Here is a 19,985-nt window from a genome sequence, read left to right on the forward strand (position 1 = left end):
ACATAGCAAAATTTAAAAGTCAGTTTAAAAGCTAGTGAAGTTTATGTGACTGAGTGATTTTAATTTCCTTTTTAAAACTTCTAAATTCCACTGATCTTCTGCAAGGAACACGGGTTCCTTTTATAATGAAAAAATTAGCACTTTAAAACATATATAGATGTGTGTTTAATGTCTTCTGCAAGCACAAGACATGACTAAGAAGTGAACAGATATTTTGAGTTGATTCTACTGGTCTGATTTTCTAATTCAATTAACTTAATTTGTTCCTTGAAAATAAAAATTAACAAAAGCAGAGATTTTTCCAAGTTAATGACATCCTATGGTAATATTTCATGGCCAAGAGAGAAGAGAACTACCTTGATAAGGGCTGTGCTGTGGAAGAAGGCTGTCTGCACAGTCAACAGCTTGTACATGATTAATTCCATAATTGAACTTCAAGACAATGTCTGAGGTGTTGAGGTGAAGTGTTCTGAAATTGTTTAGGGTTCAGGAGAAATGGATTTGCCATAATAAAGGGTAAGTTTTAGATAAGTAGGTTATCAAGAAGGATGTATTTTTCCGGAGTGACAAATGTGTAGATTCAGTTCATTTCAAAACGTTAATCTCAGCATAAACAATTTTTTTGTTTCTGCGAAGATCTCTCAAAGTAGATCCCTTAGGGAGGCAGAAGGTGGGAATTATATTGGGCTTTATTCCATTATTACCCAAAATAATAGCCAGGCAACACTTCTTAGAAGCAGTGTACTTACGCTGTCGGGTTCATCCTTGGAATAAGCCTCTGAAGAAGGTACCCTTAATTACTCACTAAATAAAAGAAGAAGAAATTCTGATGCAACAAGGCTAGGTCCACCAGAAAGACGTGGGAGAGGCAGGATTTGAGCCCAGACAAATCTGACGGTGAGGCTGGAATTCATACGCTGACTAGTACCCTGCCTCTACATTAGATTTCAGTTGTCTTGACCTTCCCCTAACAGCTGACCCCCAGCTCCACGTAGGGCACTGGCTAGCCTGACATAATCTGCCCACCCTACCCTTGCTTTTGGGAAGTGAATCAGAAAGTGCTTGGGTTTCGTAGTCTAGCTTGGATTGAATTTTTGTTCCATGTTCATGTTCCTAAGTTAATTATTTCTTCACCCATAAAATGGGGAAAGTAATAACCTCAGAGAGCTGTTACAGAGATGGCAATAGCATATGTGAAAGTGCTTAGAACAACGCTTGGCAAATCATGGATGTTTAATAAATATTAGTTTCCTTTCTTCCTTCCCTTGCCAGACAAAAGTCATTCTTCCTTACTAAGTCAGTTTGCATGAAAATGCTTTCAAGGCTCTCACTTTATCACAGAATCTGTGGAACTTTTGTTCATTTGATCAAATGGACCCTATTAGACATGGAATCTCAGAGGCTTCTCATCCCCCAAGTGTGGGCAGGGGATGCTGTGGAAAGCCCTGTTAGATGTTTATATAAGCTGACATTCGAAATTCTCTTTTCTGGGTTTGGACAAGCATTTTATACTCTTACGTCTGTGACTCTTGCTTCTCTCTCATTTCTCCAACCTAACCCTGCCCCCCAACTCCAAAATGCACTTTTATACAACTGAACTCTAGCTCAAACTGCTTATATGCCATTTCTCAAAGATGCCTTATCATTTCCTGCTTCCACATTTTTTTTTTCCTCCTGCCGGGCTCTCTCCTTGAATAACCTCTTACGGAAAATTTATCTATGAACTTTTACCTTCAAGGCTTCACTCAAATGCCTGCTCCTGGCACAGCTCTGCCCGCTCTGGATAGAAGAGACCTCCCTTTCTACTAGACCACCATGGCACAGAGTATCACTCAATGGACAGACTGCAGACGCTTTACTCTTTGGGGGCAGAAGATTGATTGGATGGAATAATAATTTAAAATAGCATCTGATTATAAATGGCCTGTCCCAACTCCTTACTAAAAAAATTTATGAAGCAAGCAAAAGCCGCAGTCTTACAAATACACTAAAACCTAATAAACAATGTATTATCAGAATTAGGAAGGAATTTCTGACAATTTAAAGGCCAGAGGAACTGGATTGAGAAACTTGTACAAACTGCTTTCCCACTAAAAATAGATAAAAATTCTTGCTCTGAGAATAGAACCACTCTTCACCCTCCTCAACTGTTTACTTCCTACTCAAAAATCACAGGGACCCTGTCAATCACTCACAACAGCCACACACACACACACACACACAAGATGATGGGGGACAAACTCTTCTAACAGCTAAGTGATATTTTATGGGGTATCCAGTATGCTATCCCCTAATCCCTAACAGTGATTCAAAAGAATTAAACATAGTAAAAAAAGACTAGAAAAGATATTTTGAGAACATGCCAAAAAAAAAAAAAGACAAGTCATCAATATTAATTTTTTTTTAAGCCGGAGGTGGGAGGTGACAGGAGGGTGAATTGAAGGAAGGTGATACAAACTTCCATTTAAGACAAATAATAAGTAATAAATAATGTAATATATATGATGTCCTGTACAACACGATGACTATAGCTAACTCTGCTGTATGGTACATTTGAGAGCTGTTAAGAGAGTGGATCCTAAGTTTTCATCACAAGGAAAAAGGTGTTTTTGTTTGTTTCTATAGGAGATGGTGAATGTTAACTAAATTTATTGTGGCAATCATTTCACAATATATGTAATTCAATTATTAATGTTGTCTACCTTAAGCTTATATGGTGCTAAATATAAATTCTGTCTCAGTAAAACTGGGGAAAAAAGTCAGATGTGAGACAAAATGTAGAATTAATAGGAAAATAAATACTTAATATTGATAAAATTTATAGTAAATATGTAATTGCTAATCTTTTCAAATAAAACAATGGCTGAAATATATAAAGTAAAAATTGCCAGGGATATAAAGAAAAATAACAATACAGGTGTTGGGGAAGATCACATACATCTCAGGCGATGAGAAATCCAGTAGGAAAAATAGATTGGAATAATATATAATTATTATATATTATATATATAACATATAATATATAATAAATTATTATACATTATAATAATATAAATAAGGTGGTGTGTATATATACATATACATATATATGTGCATAGATAAATTTATAGAGAGATAGATATAAATAGGTAATCAGTTCAGTTGCCTCCAAAAGTATCTATGAAATATTCATAAAAAATTATCACAGTATTTGTCTCAAAGAAAGAATTGAGAAATTCCAAACATTAGAAGTTGGATGATTTGCATTTACTATTACTAGAAATTAATAAGGAAGATAAATTCATAAAAATTTAAATAAACATCAAGCCAAAGTAGGAATTAAAACTATGGTTATAGGGCACCTGGGTGGCTCAGTTGGTTAAGCTACTGCCTTCAGCTCAGGTCATGATCCCAGAGTTCTGGGATTGAGTCCCACATCAGGCTCCCAGCTCCATGGGGAGTCTGCTTCTCCCTCTGACCTCTCCTCTCATGCTCTCTCACTCTGTCTCTCTCTCAAATAAATTAGAAAAAAAAAATTTTAAAAACCCCCCAAAACTACAGTTATAAACCATTTAGAAATTAACAAAAATGACATTACATATCAATTCATAAGAGGAAGGAACTTAACATGCTTTTGTTCAATGGGTTTTTGTTGTATGTTCTAATAATTTTCCATTGTTGAAAATTAAGCTCTAGCCACATGAGTATTTCCTGATGTCGTGCCCTTTAGAAAGCGTGTAAAGCACTCTTCGAATGAAATATCCTGGGCCTAGTATTTGCTCTTACTGTCTTTGTTTACATTTGTTTTGACCTGTTTTTCCCTATTCTCCATTTCCTTGGAATACCAACCACTAGGCAACATATTGGATCATCTCAGAAATACCTAAGGTCCTTTAAATGTAATAGTTCTTGTGAGTATAATCTCTGACTTTGACCCTCAGTCTTGGTTCCACACAGCTAGTGTTACTGTTAAGAGGCACTCACACCTTCTATCCAAGACACAAGGGGCCTTTACAAGTTGGAAGAGCTCCAACTCATCTCCCAACTAGAAGAGGAAAATTACGGAGGGAAGATAAATTATAACTCAGAATAAGAGTCTGTGATCTCAATATCTTCAGGAGTTTATCACAGAATTAAATAAAACATACACATACACACACATATATATATGCATGCATTCACACATACATACATAAATGGAAAATACGGATGCTATTTTTTTAGGGATTCACTCAGAATTATAAACAGTACATATATTTTAAAACTTTTAACTTCTATTTCAATGGCAATAATGTGGACCAAAGTGTTTTTTTTCTCTGAGCTTCCTGTGTCCAGTGAGATCATGTGTACAGTATAATGATGTCAGAAATGACTATTTGATTTCTATACTGAACTCTCAGACATCCGGAAAATAAAGCTGGTTTGTGTTATACATCATTTCTCAATCCAAATGTGATGTTTCTTTTCCTGAATTTTTCACTTAATATTACTAGCAAGTATATCATTAGTAAATTATAGTGCATTTTCTCAATTCAGACTTATTTCCAACAAAAAACCTGCCAATTTCCTATAAAGAAACTGTAGATAGTTGGTATACTCGTCTATGGTACCATAAGAGAAAAAGACATTTGGTCCTTATTTCTGGAAAAGTTCTCACTAAATAGTGAGTACATATGTACGAAAGACAAATTTGTGTGATCAAAATAACTCATGTGGTTTCTAAATGTATTAACGGTCTTCCCCAATGTAGACGGGGGTCCAATGTATCTCTTACATTGGACATGAGTAGCTTGGGGAATGTTGAACCCTTTGTGGCTACCCCAACCCCACGGGAGACGGTGGCAATGGAGTATCTGCAGTCAGCCAGCCGAATACTCACAAGATCACAGCTGAGGGACGTCGTGGCAAGTTCACATTTACTCCAAAGTGAATTCATGGTGAGCCTGCTGTTTATTGTCACTGCATGTTCAGGGAACCCATCGGGGCTGCTGGTGACTAAGTTGATTCGGAAAAACACATGTCTACCCAGAGAGCTTTAGAACTTCTTAGATCGAATTATTGTCCAAAGGGAATATCCATTTTGTAGATCACTTTAAGTATATCAGTTGTACATTTTAAGCCAAGTCTGTTGATTTTAATAAACTGATCATTCCAGGGTCTGTTCAGATATTTGCAACCACTCTAATGATGACCTATCTAGCAGTGGGCTAGTATTACCAATAGCCTCATCAACTATTATTAAGCATCCAAGGTAAAAGATGAACATGGAGTTTTTAAAATTAGACTTTGTAGTGTGTCATCTTTTCACATATGAAGAAAACCTAGTGAGATGAAAGAACCAGTCACACAGCTAGCCAAAAGTACATCCAATATTCTTTTCTAGAACCACAGATAGGTTTTTTGGGATAAGCCTTTAAAGGAAAGATGAGGCCAACAAGGAATACCAAAGAGAAGGATAATGCTGGGAGATATCATTGTCGGTGCGTGTCATAAAGCAGGAAGAAGCAGGGGAGGAAAGATCTGTCATGGTTTTACCAAAACAGACTGATGTGCTTGAAATTACCAAACATAAATGTGTGCTTTCTACTGAACATTCAACAACTTCGCTTCTTTTGGTAACTTGGAACTCAGAAGTTATAATATTTCATTAAAGCAGAGAGTAGGGATGAATATTATAAATATCTAAAATAATGCAAATTTAGGAAATGATATTTAAAAAGTAAACTACTCCTCTTTGTAGACCATATTCATGATCTCAAATTTCCAGACTGACTGAAAACAATTTGAATTAATTTGTAGATCATTTCTTTCTTCAAATTGAATTCATTTGTAGATAATTTCTTTCATTTCAGTGAATATTAGGCTGTTGAGTTATATTTTCCATTGAAGAAAGTTCAAGTAATGAAAATAGTATTTCACGTGATCTAAAAATAAATTCCTTTGTTTCACATTAACATTTACCTAATAATATTTTCCAGGATTTTAACTAGAGATCCTACTATTTTGTCTAATCAGATCTTTACATATTTGTTTCAACCCTTTGAAAACGTTGGCTAATGACTTTCGTTGTCATCTATAGATGCTCACCTTTAAGATCTAATTCACTTCCACAGAGCCATTTCTGCTCTAATTGTTCCTCTCCAGTCATTTGAGGCCCATGACATATTCTGAGTAAAAACATTTGTATTCCTGTTAAGTAGGAGAAAACAGTGTCTGGAATCCCTTCACTAAAAATATTGCATTTACAACAACAAATGGAACAATACAATGAATCACTGACCTCTACCTCTGAAACCAGTAACACATTATATGTTAATTAATTGAATTTAAACTTAAAAAAGAAAAAACAAAACAAAACAAAAAACAAATGGAACAATACAATCATAATCCATTCCTTAATACAAAAAAAATTATATTGCCATCACTTGAATCAAAAAAAAACTCCCTTTGTATTTACCATTTGGAGAGGGAGGTTTTAATAATCCTGACAGAGTCATACAATGTTAAAAGAGAATCCATCATAATGAAATTTTTGATAACTTATATAAAGTTTTTAAAAATTTGAATACATTGTCCATTTTCAGCTGTTTATATATATTTCTAGCAATTATGTCAGAACAGAATTTTAAAAATCTAATCAAAGTTTTATATGTTTCTTTAATAACCGTATGTAAAATAATACTTTCTAACACAGCGAGCTGTTTCTTAGAGTCAACTTGCCAGGGTGCAGCTAATATGTTTGTGAAAGGAAGGGTGTTGGTCAACCAGAGGTGGTAGTCTGTTGTTTTATAAATGACTTTGAAGTTCAGTAGGGTTCTGGATCAGATGGCCCCCTGTGAAGATTTTCTTTGTGGCAGCATCAGATATACTAATTTGATATCATTTATTTTTGCAGGAAATACCAATGAACTTTGTGGATCCCAAAGAAATTGACATTCCCCGTCATGGAACTAAAAATCGCTATAAGACCATTTTGCCAAGTAAGTTTCTTGAATGAAATAGTTTGCATTATAAAGCATAAGCCTTCCCCAGTCACCCTTACCTCATCACTTCCCATCCTCACAACTTCTCCATACACACCAAATTTGGAGTTATAAATGCACATTAAGACTACTGACCATGAAAGTAGCTTGAGGTTCATTACTTTATCCTGTACTACTCTTCTTAAAATGATCAGCTCACAATTCCAGCAAACACATGGGTCTAAAATAATATTGTACCACACATTATGGTCAATTGATTTCATCAAACAATTCAATGGGCAAAGGATAGACTTTTCAGCTAAAGGTTGCTGAGACAGCTGAATAGTCACGTACCAAAAAAAAAAAAAAATGAAGTTAGATGTATGGAGGCCTGGATGGCTCAGCCGGTTAAGAGTTTGTCTTCAACTGAGGTCATGATCCCAAGGTCCTGAGATCCGCACCATGTCGGGTTCTCTGCTCATCAGAGTAGTCTGCTTCTACTCCCTCTGTCCCTCTCCAGCTTATGCACTCTCACTCACTCTCTTTCTCCCAAATAAATAAATAAAATCTTTTTTTATTTTTTTTTTAAAGATTTTATTTATTTATTTGACAGACAGAGACCACAAGTAGGCAGAGAGGCAGGCAGAGAGAGAGAGAGGAGGAAGCAGGCTCCCTGCAGAGCAGAGAGCCCGATGTGGGGCTCGATCCCAGGATCCTGGGATGATGACCTGAGCCGAAGGCAGAGGCTTTAACCCACTGAGCCACCCAGGCACCCCTAAAATCTTTTTTTAAAAAATGAAGTGGGACTCTGCCCCACACCATATACAAAACTCAGTACAAATGGATCAGACCCGAAGGTAAGAGCTAAAACTATAAAACTATTAGTATAAAACAGATGTAAATCTTCATGACTTTCAATTAGTCAATGACTTCTAAAATATGACACCAAAGTACAAGCAATCACAAAAAATAGATAAATTGAATTTTATTAAATGAAAATATTTTATGCTTCAAAGGATACCATTAAGAAGATAGAGAACTCGCAAAATGGGAAAAAAAATTTGTAAATTAAATACCTAATAAAGGACTTCTATCTAGAATGTATAAAGAACTCTTACCAGGGGCGCCTGGGTGGCTCAGTTGGTTAAGCAACTGCCTTCAGCTCAGGTCATGATCCCAGGGTCCTGGGATTGCGCCCCACATTAGGCTTCCTGCTCAGTGAGGAGCCTGCTTCTCTCTCTCCTTCTGCTGCTCTGCCTGCTTGTGTCTCTTGCTCTCTCTATCAAAAAAAAAAAAAAAAGAACTCTTACCACTTAGCTATCAAAAGACAGCCCAATTTAAAAATGGGCAAAAGACTTGAGTAGACATTTCTCCATGGAAGAGATACAGATGATCAACAAGCATTCGAAAAGATGCTCAACATTATTGGCCATAAGGGAAATCAAAACCACAATGAGATACCACCTCACATCCACATGATTATAATAAAAATCATAGACCATACAGAAAGTGCTAACAGGGATGGAAAGAAACTGGAACCTTCCCACATTGCTAGTAGAGAAGTAAAATGGTACAGCTACTTAAGAAACAGTGTGGTAGTTCCTCAAACGGCAAATCCTAGAGTGACTGTATGACTCAGACATTCTACTCCTAGGCATATAACCAAGAGAAATGAAAACATTTCATTGTCAATCACAAGACAAATAGATAGTTGGGATTTTGGCAAAATCCATAAACATTTCAAAACAATAGCTCTGGAAAGATGGAGCCACAGAGACTTTTTAAAAGTATTGATATTAGAAAGCTATACACAAATGTTTCTAACAGCATTATTTATAATAGCCCCAAAGGTGGAAACAACCAAAATATCCATCAACTGATGGAGAAATAAAATGTAGACTATCCACACAATGAAATATTACTCAGTCATAAAGAGGAATGAGGAGCTGATGCCTGCTACAACATGAATGAACCTTGAAACATTATGCTAAGTGAAAGAAACCATCACAAAATACCTCATACTGTATAATTCCATTTATATGAAGTGGCCAGATTGGCAAATCTATAAAGACATAAACTGTCTTAGGGGTTGCCTAGTGCCGGGAGGCCTGAGAAATAGCTGTCAGTTGTACAACTTTGTGAATAAAGAAAAAGAACTCTATGATGGTACACTTTAAATATGTGAATTGTATGGTGTATGGGTTATATCTTAAAGCTGTTACCAAAAAATTTCGTTGTGTACAATAATCATCTAGAGTCCTTGGGGCACTTGGGTGGCTCAGTGGGTTAAAGCTTCTGCCTTCAGCTCAGGTCATGATCCCAGAGTCCTGGGATCGAGTCTTGCATCGGGCTCTCTGCTCAGCAGGGAGGCTGCTTCCTCTACTCTCTCTCTGCCTGCCTCTCTGCCTACTTGTGATCTCTGTATGGTCTATCAAATAAATAAAAAATCTTAAAAAAAATAATAATCATCTAGAGTCCTTATAAAAATCTAGAGTCTTAATGGATGAAAGAAAAAAAAAAATTCTGGAATCCTCTGTCCCACCCAGGGATTCTGTTTAAGTAAGTCTGCTGTTGGGTTTAAGAATCCGTATTTCTTTTTAAAAAAAGATTTTTAAAAATGATTTTATTTATTTATTTGACAGAGAGAGCACAAGGAGGCAGAGTGGCAGGGAGAGGGAGAAGAAGGTTCCCCGCTGAGCAGAGAGCCCGATGTGGGGCTCGATCCCAGGACCTTTGGATCATGACCTGAGCCAAAGTCAGAGGCTTAACCCACTGAGCTACCCAGGTGCCCCAAGAATCCGTATTTCTAAGCTAACACCCAGGTGATTCTGATACAGATAATACCAGGACCACACTTTGAGAAACACTGTTTGGTAATGTTAAACAAAATTTAACTGGGGTGCCTGGGTGGCTCAGTTGGTTAAACATCTGACTTCAGTTCAGGTCATGATCTCAGGGTCCCGGATCAAGGCCCGCTTTGGGCTCCCTGCTCAGCGGGGAGCCAGCATCTCCTCTCCCTCTGCTGCTTCCCCTGCTTGTGCTCTCTCTCTCTCTCTCTCAAATGAAAGAAAGAAAGAAAGAAAGAAAGAAAGAAAGAAAGAAAGAAAGAAGGAAAGAAAGAATCTTTAAGGAAAAAAACTAAAAATCTTTAAAGAAAAAAACTAAATTTAACTCCATGAAATTTATCAATATCAGGCAATGAGCTAGTAAGAAATAAAAAATGGCCTCTAAGATCAAGGAGGTCATGGACTAGAGGAGAGAGGCACGTAAATGAGTAATTATGTTCAATGTAATAAAAGCCAGAATTGAGATCTAGCCCAAGTAGTGTAGAAGTATAGAGAGGACCAAGCTATTTTGTTTAGAGTAGCAAAAATGCTTTGGAGAGGATGTAACATTGTCATTCACTAGACAACAGATGGTTAGGGTTTGGCAAAATCCATAAACATCTCAAAACAATACTCTGGAGAGGTGGAGCCACAAAACTTTTGAAAAGTATGGATATTGAAATAGTAGAGTCTGTATAATTAAGCCCATGAATTCACTCATAAAACATCAAATTCTCCAAATTTATGGTAATATCAAGAATTATTGTTAATGGTGTCTTTGAGCTTCCCCCTCTGGTAGAGCTGGAAACACTCCACTATAACATACTTTTAATGGGTCTATCCAGTATCATCCCTGTTGAAAGATATTTTATAACTACAGGAATGAAAGTGCTGTGTGTTACAAGTGTGCTTCTCTCTGTCTCTGTCTCTCTCAAGATTTTTCATCTGAAATTTACCAAATATAAGTAATTAGGGCATATACATTTACTGCAATTTTACTTAACCATCCAATGTCAGAAGGATTCAGAAATTATTAGGATTATTTAAAGTTCAGCCTTCTCAGAGCTGCCTGGGTTGCTCAGTCAGTTACGCATCTGACTATTGGTTTCAGCTCAGGTAATGATCTCATGGATCTCGAGGTCAAGCCCATAGAGCTCCAAGTTAGGTTCCCAGCTCAGCAGGAAGTCAGCTTGAAGTCCCTCTCCCTCTGCTCCTCCCCACACTCGCACACTCTGTCTCCTTTTCTCTCTCTCTCTCTCTCTCTCTCAAATAAATAAATAAATCTTTGGGGAAAAAAAAAAAAAAAGAAAGAAAGAAAAATAAATAAAGTTTAGCCTTCTCTATTTCCTGCCCAGATGATATCAGACCTAGTCCCTCATAGTCCTGTGTCAGCTTTTCCATTCCCAGAACTGGGGTCACTTGAACCAGGGCACCTGTGCTGACAAGTGATGTTGCAAATAATGGGTTTTCTGTTGAAAATGTCTGTAGCCTGAATGCACTACCCATCCCCTGTTGCACAAAATATAATTTGGTATGTATAGTTTGGGCACACCCCACTATTGGTTGAAAATCATCAGAGAAGACTGGAATTTATATGGAAAGCTATTCTTTATGGTTTATTTTAGACTATAATATGGGATAAATTTGAAACATTACATAAAATAATTTAAAATGATTAAGATTTTAAGGGGATTTTTTGAGATTTTATTGATTTATTTGAGAGAGAGCTAGCAAAGAGAGAACGAGTAGGGGGTGAAGCAGAGAGAGAGAGAGAGAGAAACAGACTCCCCTCTGACCAGCGAGCCTAATGCAGGGCTCTATTGCAGGACCCTGGGGTCATGACCTAAGCTGGAGGCAGATGCTTAACCAACTGAACCACTCAGGCCCCCCACCTATTATTTTTTTTCATTGTTTTAACCTATAATAAACTCAAGTTTAAACTTCCAACATGGGGGTGCCTGGGTGGCTCAGTCCGTTAAGTGTCTGCCTTGGGCTCAGGTCATGACCCCAGGATCCTGGGTTGGAGCTTCATGTCAGTCTCCCTGCTCAGAGGGGAGCCTGCTTCTCCCACGTCCTCTGCCCCTCCCGCCTCTTGTGTTCTCTCTCGCCCACTATCTCAAATAAATAAATAAAATCTTTTAAAAAAAAATATTGCCAGATTTTACATATTAGTGAGGCTATATAATTTGGAAATGTTTTACAGAAGAAATATAGATGACCAAGAGCCAATTAAATCATGGTTCTTTCTCTAAGGATGATGTCAGCCTGGCTCAGAACACTCTACGTGGTAGATTAAAGTGCAAAGGGTAAATTTATGTCACATACGTTGCAACAAAACACAAATATTAGTGATGAAAATAGGTCTATGTCCTAAATCATAAAAGCAATGGGAAAAAAAAACTAATCATACATCATTATGAAATTTTTTGCACAATGAAGTATAATAACAAATTTCATGTATATTTATTCCATGCTGACAATTTATATATAGAAATATAAAACAATATAGATGAAATCAAAGAACTCTACTAATTAAACCCTAATTACTTTGGCCATCACTTCATATTTAAAAATCTAAAATCTGGTAATATTTCTTACTTATATTTCCTATTCTGTTAAGTGCCCAGAACAGAGTAGATATGCAAATAAGTGAGCCACTCATTAAGGCAACAAGTTGTATGGCTCAAACAAAATATTGGAGTTAGACTTGCCTCCCTACCTTGGCAAGGAGCATTTATAGTTTATGGAAGACAACTTAATCTTTCTGCACCATCCTTTCTTCATCCCTAAAGATAGTGATAATAATATTGCTACATAGGGCTGTGGAGAGAATTAAGTAATCATATGTGAAAAGAGAGGTTCCCACTACTAGTGAGCCTCCATCTAATGTTAGTTTCTCCTCTCCTGCCACCTAACTGAGCATGCATCAATCATTAACCCCACAACCAATTCCAGAAAATAGTAACATTAATGGGGAAAGAAAACTTTACAGTTTCAAAAGCAGACTATTTAAGTGCTCTTTTTTCTCTTATAATTTTCACATGGATTTTAAAAAGGGAGTTTCCATATAATTGCCATCTTGCATTGCTAAGATCAGCACTGTCAAAACCCTGTAGAGTGAAGGAAACGCTCTGTATCTCCAATATGATGGCCATTAGCTATGTGTAGCAATGGAGCATGCGAAGTTTAGCCAGTGCACCTGAGGAACTGATTTTTAAGTTTTATTTTATTTGCATTAATTTAACGTTAGCTACATGTGGCTAGTGGCGCCATATTGGATAATGCAAGCCTGGAGTCTTCTCTCTCCTGCAACAAACTGAAAGTGACTCCCAGTCACCTGGAAGGTGGAGCCTTCCTCATATTTCCCACTTATCTTGAATTCATCTAGAGAAACTATGCTATTCCTCTCATCCTCTGCCTATGCCCAGGGATACACTAGCAGTATAAGCACGTCTTTCATCGAATACTTCTCCTCCTGACTCCAAACCTCAAATGCTTTTCTACCCAGAGAAGAAATCATTGGAGCAGAATAACCTTTGACAAAATCTGGTAAGATGGCAGTCGGAATATCAGGATCCAGAGGTGCCTGGGTCATGCAGTCGGTTAAAGGTCTGACTCTTGGTTTTGACTCAGGTTGTGATCTCATGGTTGTTAGATCGAGCCCACTGTTAGGCTCCATGCCTGGTGTGAGTTTCTTTCTCCCTCTCCCTCTGCCCCTCCCCCTCACACACTCTCTCTCTCAAATAAATTTTTAAATCTTTTAAAAAAAAATTAAAGGATATCAGGATCCAGGTACAACTTTTTCTGTTAAATAGAAAGAGTTAAATTGCCAGAGGTATTTTGAAGAGGCCAGATGGGGAAATTTCGTGTGTTCTATACGCTAAATCTATATGTGTTCAATAATCTGTTGAGAAGAAAAAAGAAACAGGAAAGAGAGCAGAAGAAAGAGAAGGAATAAGAGAGAAGGGGGGAGGGAGTGAAAAGGGGGAAGAAAGAGGAAGAAAGCAAGAGGAGGGAAGGAAGGAAATAAAAGGGGAGGAGCAGAGGAGAAGGAAGAAGAATTGGTCAGTGTTGGGATTGTTATTGTGGCATGCTAAATATTTAACATGTAGTCCAGAAATATCTGTCCTGATAAAAGGTGAATTTGACCAAAATATAGACTTAAAATACACATATTGACTTAAAATGCATAAAATGAATACATTTATAACAGTAATATGAAAATAATGATGATAAAGTTTTGGATTTTTTTTAAATCATCAGCTTTTTTTATTAGTCTAATCTAACATTAAAAAGGTTAAAAAGCTTTGATTAGAGTGACAGTTTTCCCTTAGTCAGTCCTATGGTGCATTCTTGTTTAAAAAGTTTTTGGAAACCTCTAAATGCTTGGAAGACTTACAAACTACCAATTTCCAAGCTAAGTTTAGCTTGACAGGGAACCTGCTTCTAAGCAGTTTATAGGGCTGAGTTCTCAATAAATCGTATACATGGTAGGCCTTATAAAAACTGAAGGGAGTGGGCTTCTTTTCAAGTCTCACTGGTATAGGGCTCTTGTGGAAACTTCTAATAGCGGATACTGAAAAGGGGCGAACAATTTTCCAGTCCCCTTTGCTAACAAAAGGAATCTAGAAAGTCAAAAACAGTGTTTCAACTCTAATAGAAATGAATTCTGATATTAAACACTCTATGAACCACATACCAGGTAGAAATCACAAAGGATACAAAAGTTAGTTTAAAAAAAAAAGTTAATTAAATATAATTTTTTCCTTCAAGGGGTTCAGTACAATTCATTGAAAGCAGGTAAAAATTGAAGTACTTAAAATATAAGATGGTAAATATTAAAATAAAACATGAAAAAAGTAGCACAGTAGGCTTATTTGGTTTAGCTTAACAAGAGTCATTGGTGGCATCAGTAATGCCGAGGAGTCTCGGCATTAAACTAAGGTTAGGATAGACTGGGGTGTACACAAGGAGGACCGAATTGTAGAGGTGGAGGTAAGAACAGTGGGTATTGATAAACTCTCTCAAGTTTGCCAGTCTAGAGAAAAGCAGTAATAAAACAATTACTAGAGAGGAATGCCTAGAACTGACTTCTTAAATAATGGAACATTTTTTAACCATCTAAATCAATGCAATAAACAAATATTAAATGTCTGCTATTCATATAAGCACCATCCTAGACACTGAGTCTTGGATAAAATGAAAAAAATCTCTGTCTTTACCTTTAAGAGGCTCGGAGTGTGTCAGACTAAAGAAATCATAAAGGGATGATTTGGCCTTAATTCATTTATATAAACATTGGTAGAAATAACTACCATATTTTCCGTAACACCGTGGTTTGCAAAGAGCCTTTCAACTTCTTGACAGAAAGTGATTTGAAGAGTTAAGACAATGTTCTTAGCACTATAACAATCTACCTAATATCAGATTTTCCTGCTGTAGGTGGACAAATGGTAACTAAAGACAGCTTCTTTAGGGAGAGGGGATTCGAGCCAGACCAAGTGTTTTTATTGGACAGAAGAGAAGTGTGAAGTGAGTAAGAAAATCTGGTACAAATTCCAAATCCCAAAGAACAGAAAAAGGAGCATAAATAAGAAATGGGGTCAAGAATCAGAAAGCCACAAAAAATAACATGATGAGTAAACTCAATATCTCAAGCTTATGGGCAAGATTTGTGTTAAGGGACAGGGACCAAGATGGACCCAATTGTCCCTCAGTGCACACAGTTGTATCAAAAGACAGACACACAGACACATCAGCAACAAACACTGACACAAGCCAGATGGTCAGTATATAAATTCACAAGTGTGCTATGTAGTTACTGGTGTTCTAAGGAGCTTTAAAAAGAGTAGGTCTGTCTAAAGCATTCCTTCTTGTTTTCTTCATTAGATCCCCTCAGCAGAGTGTGTTTGAGACCAAAAAATGTAACTGATTCTTTGAGCACCTACATTAATGCTAATTATATTCGGGTAAGTAAGTAAATAAAAATATCTTTCTGATGAGCATGTTGACTTACTATGTGGAATTGTTGGCGGTGGTTTTCCCCTCAGAGTGGATTAATTTTGATTTAACTCGGTTACTAGCAACCTTTCTCGTTTGTTTAGTCATAATCGACACTGGTAGCGGGTCCTTTACCTCGAGCCTTCCTTTCCTGTGTGTCTCTGGCTGCAGGTCTAGGTGCTGGGGGGTTCTCCAGTGAGAACCGGGCATCATGGCCCTCACTACTGTGTGCCATGCTTGACTTGGGAGAACAGCCAGATGGATTGTGCTAGAATCAGTGAAGCCATGAACACTTGTGTTGTTTTGGACCGTTTTGTTCTGAACTTGTTCTAAACTTTCAGGGCAAGGCATGAATTTCAAGTCCAATATTTCTGTCTCTTTACTCACACCAGGGCTACAGTGGCAAAGAGAAAGCATTCATCGCCACCCAGGGCCCCATGATCAACACTGTGAATGATTTCTGGCAGATGGTTTGGCAGGAAGACAGTCCCGTGATTGTCATGATCACAAAACTCAAGGAAAAAAATGAGGTATGGCCTTTCCCCCAGGAGTGAATGTTATAAATTTTCTGTTGCCATGGAAGAGCTATTGTAAAAGGAAAATTGCCTTGTACTTAACTACACGTTGAAGATGGAAATTTAAAGACATGTTCACTTCATGCTTCTGAGAATGGTCATTGTTGTCCCTGTGTGAGTGGCAGCTTTCTATCAGAAGAATCAATACACTTGGCATACATTTATCTCACATATCCCACATATCTCTGTTAGGAAATGAGGGGCTCTGCATTATCACTCTGATTTATAAGCAGGGAAATTTTAAAAAATCACTCATTCATACCTCAAATCATTTTTGAGCACTTATGGTGTGACAGATACTGCTTTAGTTGTTGGTAATATGTTAGCAAACAAAACACACAGAGATGTCTGCCATTGGTAGGTTTTAACTTTCTAATGGGGAAGACAGATTGAAAAACAATAAACATAATAAATTCATAAAACCGTAGCAATTAGAAAGAGTAAATTGTATAGGGGGACCAAGGTAGGTAGGATAAGAAGATTGGGTGTGCTGAGCTGTAGGAGGGATGAGAAGGGAGGAATATGCTCTTGTATTATATAGGGCGGGAGGAATGAAGCCCCCTAAGCAAGGGAGATTTGAAAGAAAAATTGGAAGGAAGTTACAAAAGCCAAGCAAGTTTTTCAATATCTTTGTAATAAGAAATCCAAGGAGATAAATTTAGGTTCCGTTTCCATACTAGCAGTCTTTCCTAAGGGTCTAGATTACAAAACATTCATTCAGACCTTTACATCATAAAAACAGAATTTTGTAATTCCCAAAGGGTGCTATGTACTGCTTACATTTTAGGACATCTTATTGGAATAATTTACAGTCTGATTTTAGTCAGCATTTGTGTTTGCTTGCTTATCAAAATTACTGTATCAGAGCCTCACAATGACAATAAGAGTTTAAGAAAACTGAGCTTTCCCTTATGCCTTTTTGGTGAGTTATAACCCTTAAGTATACTATAATCTTGTACTAATCAAGAAAATCCAGGCTCACAAGCAGCAATTTATAAGTTTTGTAAAGCTTGTTGCCCTCTTTCATTTTTGCTACAATAGATAAAGGATTTTTTCCCCTGAATCTATCCTAGAAAAAAGTGTATTTGGGGCCAGAAGATGAAGCTATCTACTTAACTAACTATATAGCTTACTGAATAAATATGTTTCTATGAATCTTATATGAAAACCTGAGGTGGGGGCCGCCTGGGTGGCTCAGTGGATTAAAGCCTCTGCCTTTGGCTCAGGTCATGATCCCAGGGTCCTGGGATCAAGCCCCGCATCGGGCTCTCTGCTCAACAGGGAGCCTGCTTTCTCCTCTCTCTTTGCCTACTTGTGATCTCTGTCTGCCCAATAAATAAATAAAATCTTAAAAAAAAGAAAGAAAGAAAGAAAACCTGAGGTGGCATAATAAAAATAGCCTCTAATATTCTCAGCTGTTTCACCCATATCAGTATATCAACACATCAGGGAACTGATAATTCCTGCACAGTTGTTTGATATCCATGACACTCTGCCTTTATTTTACCTACTCAAAACCGACTGTTCAAATTTAAAGTGTATTCTCTGTATATATCCATTCCTGCATACAAACAGGCTAGGATAATCTGAAAAACCTCCCATCACAAAACTAGTCATACTAGATAAAATTTAAAATAGCATAAAATATAAGATAGAATATAGTAACATTTCCTAGATCTGAATAGACTGTATTACTCATTATTAAAATTAAAAATTCCTTTTTGCCCAGAGCTTCCATGATATAAATATAATACTACAGTGGAAACTTTGATGTTTTTCAGATAAAATAGTAAAATAAAAATAGCGTGCCTAACAGAGCTTGGGGGGAAAAAATCCCAGCAGTCAAAAACTGAATAAAGGCATAAAGCCAGAGAATTATGGCTTACTTGGGCTTTAATGACAATACAAGAACTGGAGACAAAGCCTTGGGCTTGCAGGAGCCAGGAGCTGGAATGGAGACCTTCCACAGAGAGCGCTCCTGCAAAGGCTGTGCCTTCAGTAAAAAGGTGAACCACAAAAATAAACCTGCCTTCCAAAATAGGACCGTAACAGGAAATCAGTCCATCTAAATCTGGTCTTCTCGAGGGATAGATACAAAGGGTCTCTCTGGTACTCACCATTCAAAAACCAGGAAACGCCAAGTTGAACAATTAATATAGAAAGTAATCCTGATTGATAACACTCTGTGGCACTTTACAGAAACAAAGGTAAAAGCTTTCTGGATACATACACTCTCGGGATTTACGTCAGAGAATTTCAACAGAAACAGCCTAGCCAAACATAAGCTCACAAGTCAAAATTATGAGACAACACAAGTAAATAAACAACATAAGGAAAAATCAGAAGAAACAACAAGTAAGTAAAGTAGACCTACGAGAAATGAAAATAATAGAAACTATAAATACATGCTTTTTTTATATAATTAAGCGCACAAATTATAAGATTAAAAACTTGACAGGGGAACAAATTACTGCCAAAAAAGACTAGGAAGATGTAAAAACAAACCAGAGTCCTAGAAATAAATATTATAGAGATATTAAATTTTAAAAAGAACACCTCATTAGACAGGTGTGATAACAGGCCAGACACAGCTGAGTAAAAATAATGACCGAAATGCAAATAGAGCTAAAGAAATTACCCACAAGACTGAAATGACCAAAAATATGAAAGAAAATTTAAGACCTACAGGGCAGTATGTAAATGTCCAATGTATATAAAATGAATATTTTAGAAGAAGAACAAAGAGAATATAAGAAAAGAAGCAATACTTGAGGAAATAGTGGCCAGAGATTTTCCAGAAGGGATAAGAAACATGAGCTGTCAAATTTGAGAATCACCATAAATTCTGGGCTAGTAAGTAAAAATAAATCCACTACTAGATACAACTAGGAAAATAAAAAACACTGCAGAGATGATTTTAACAACAGAGTAACTAACAAATGGCTTCTCAGTAGCAGCCATAGAAGCCAAAAAACAGAAGAACAGACCTAGCAAGGAATGAGAGACAGTGATAACCCAGAACTCACACCACATTTCGAAACATTCTTTCGATCTGAGTAGCATGCCTTACTCATTAAATTAAAATTAAAAATTCCTTTCTGTCCAGACCCTCCATGATGTAAATATAACTCCATAGAGGAAACTTTGATGTTTTGTAGATCAAAATGATACTGAGAAGCTTGGCTCAAAAGAAATATGCAGTAAGCTCCACACTACCAGGAAAATGCTGTTTACCAAAAATGTGCCAACTTTCAATTGTGTTGAGCGTCATTGTTTGAAATAGACAAAAATCATTTCCTCCCCCAAAAATGAAGTTGGAGTTATCTTTAGAAATTCCCAGGCTTTATATTTTCATGAACCTTTCTACTTTCTAATAAATAAATGACTAATTGCCAAGTTCTTATTTCATAATCCCAGCATTCTCCTATCACCAATAGGGTTTTTACTCTTTCTTATCATTCATGTGTTCACTGGTGTGTCACTTTTAATTTCCTTCAAGAACTTTACCCCTGCATTCACAACGTGGCAAATGTTCAGGAGGCCGAGCTTTCAGCCTATCTCGACTTTCCATGTACCTTCCTCACAAGCTCCATCATTACTAGTTTTGACTGAAAGCGTTCACACGGACACCAAGAGGCCATTGT

The 19,985-nt window shown here is 36.9% G+C and overlaps 1 protein-coding gene across 4 annotated transcripts in view; it reads left to right on the forward strand.

The window, feature by feature from the left end:
- PTPRR (protein tyrosine phosphatase receptor type R) overlaps positions 1-19,985 on the forward strand; it is a 238,349-nt gene that overhangs the window by 188,586 nt on the left and 29,778 nt on the right. For all 4 annotated transcript variants that reach the window (XM_032347034.1, XM_032347036.1, XM_032347037.1 and 1 more), the window contains 4 exons: positions 4,730-4,916; positions 6,875-6,959; positions 15,656-15,735; positions 16,159-16,296. In XM_032347034.1, the coding sequence (XP_032202925.1) occupies positions 4,730-4,916; positions 6,875-6,959; positions 15,656-15,735; positions 16,159-16,296 (490 nt within the window). The remainder of the gene's footprint in view (positions 1-4,729; positions 4,917-6,874; positions 6,960-15,655; positions 15,736-16,158; positions 16,297-19,985) is intronic.

The sequence above is a fragment of the Mustela erminea genome, chromosome 6, assembly GCF_009829155.1.
Source record: "Mustela erminea isolate mMusErm1 chromosome 6, mMusErm1.Pri, whole genome shotgun sequence".
NCBI lineage: Eukaryota > Metazoa > Chordata > Mammalia > Carnivora > Mustelidae > Mustela > Mustela erminea.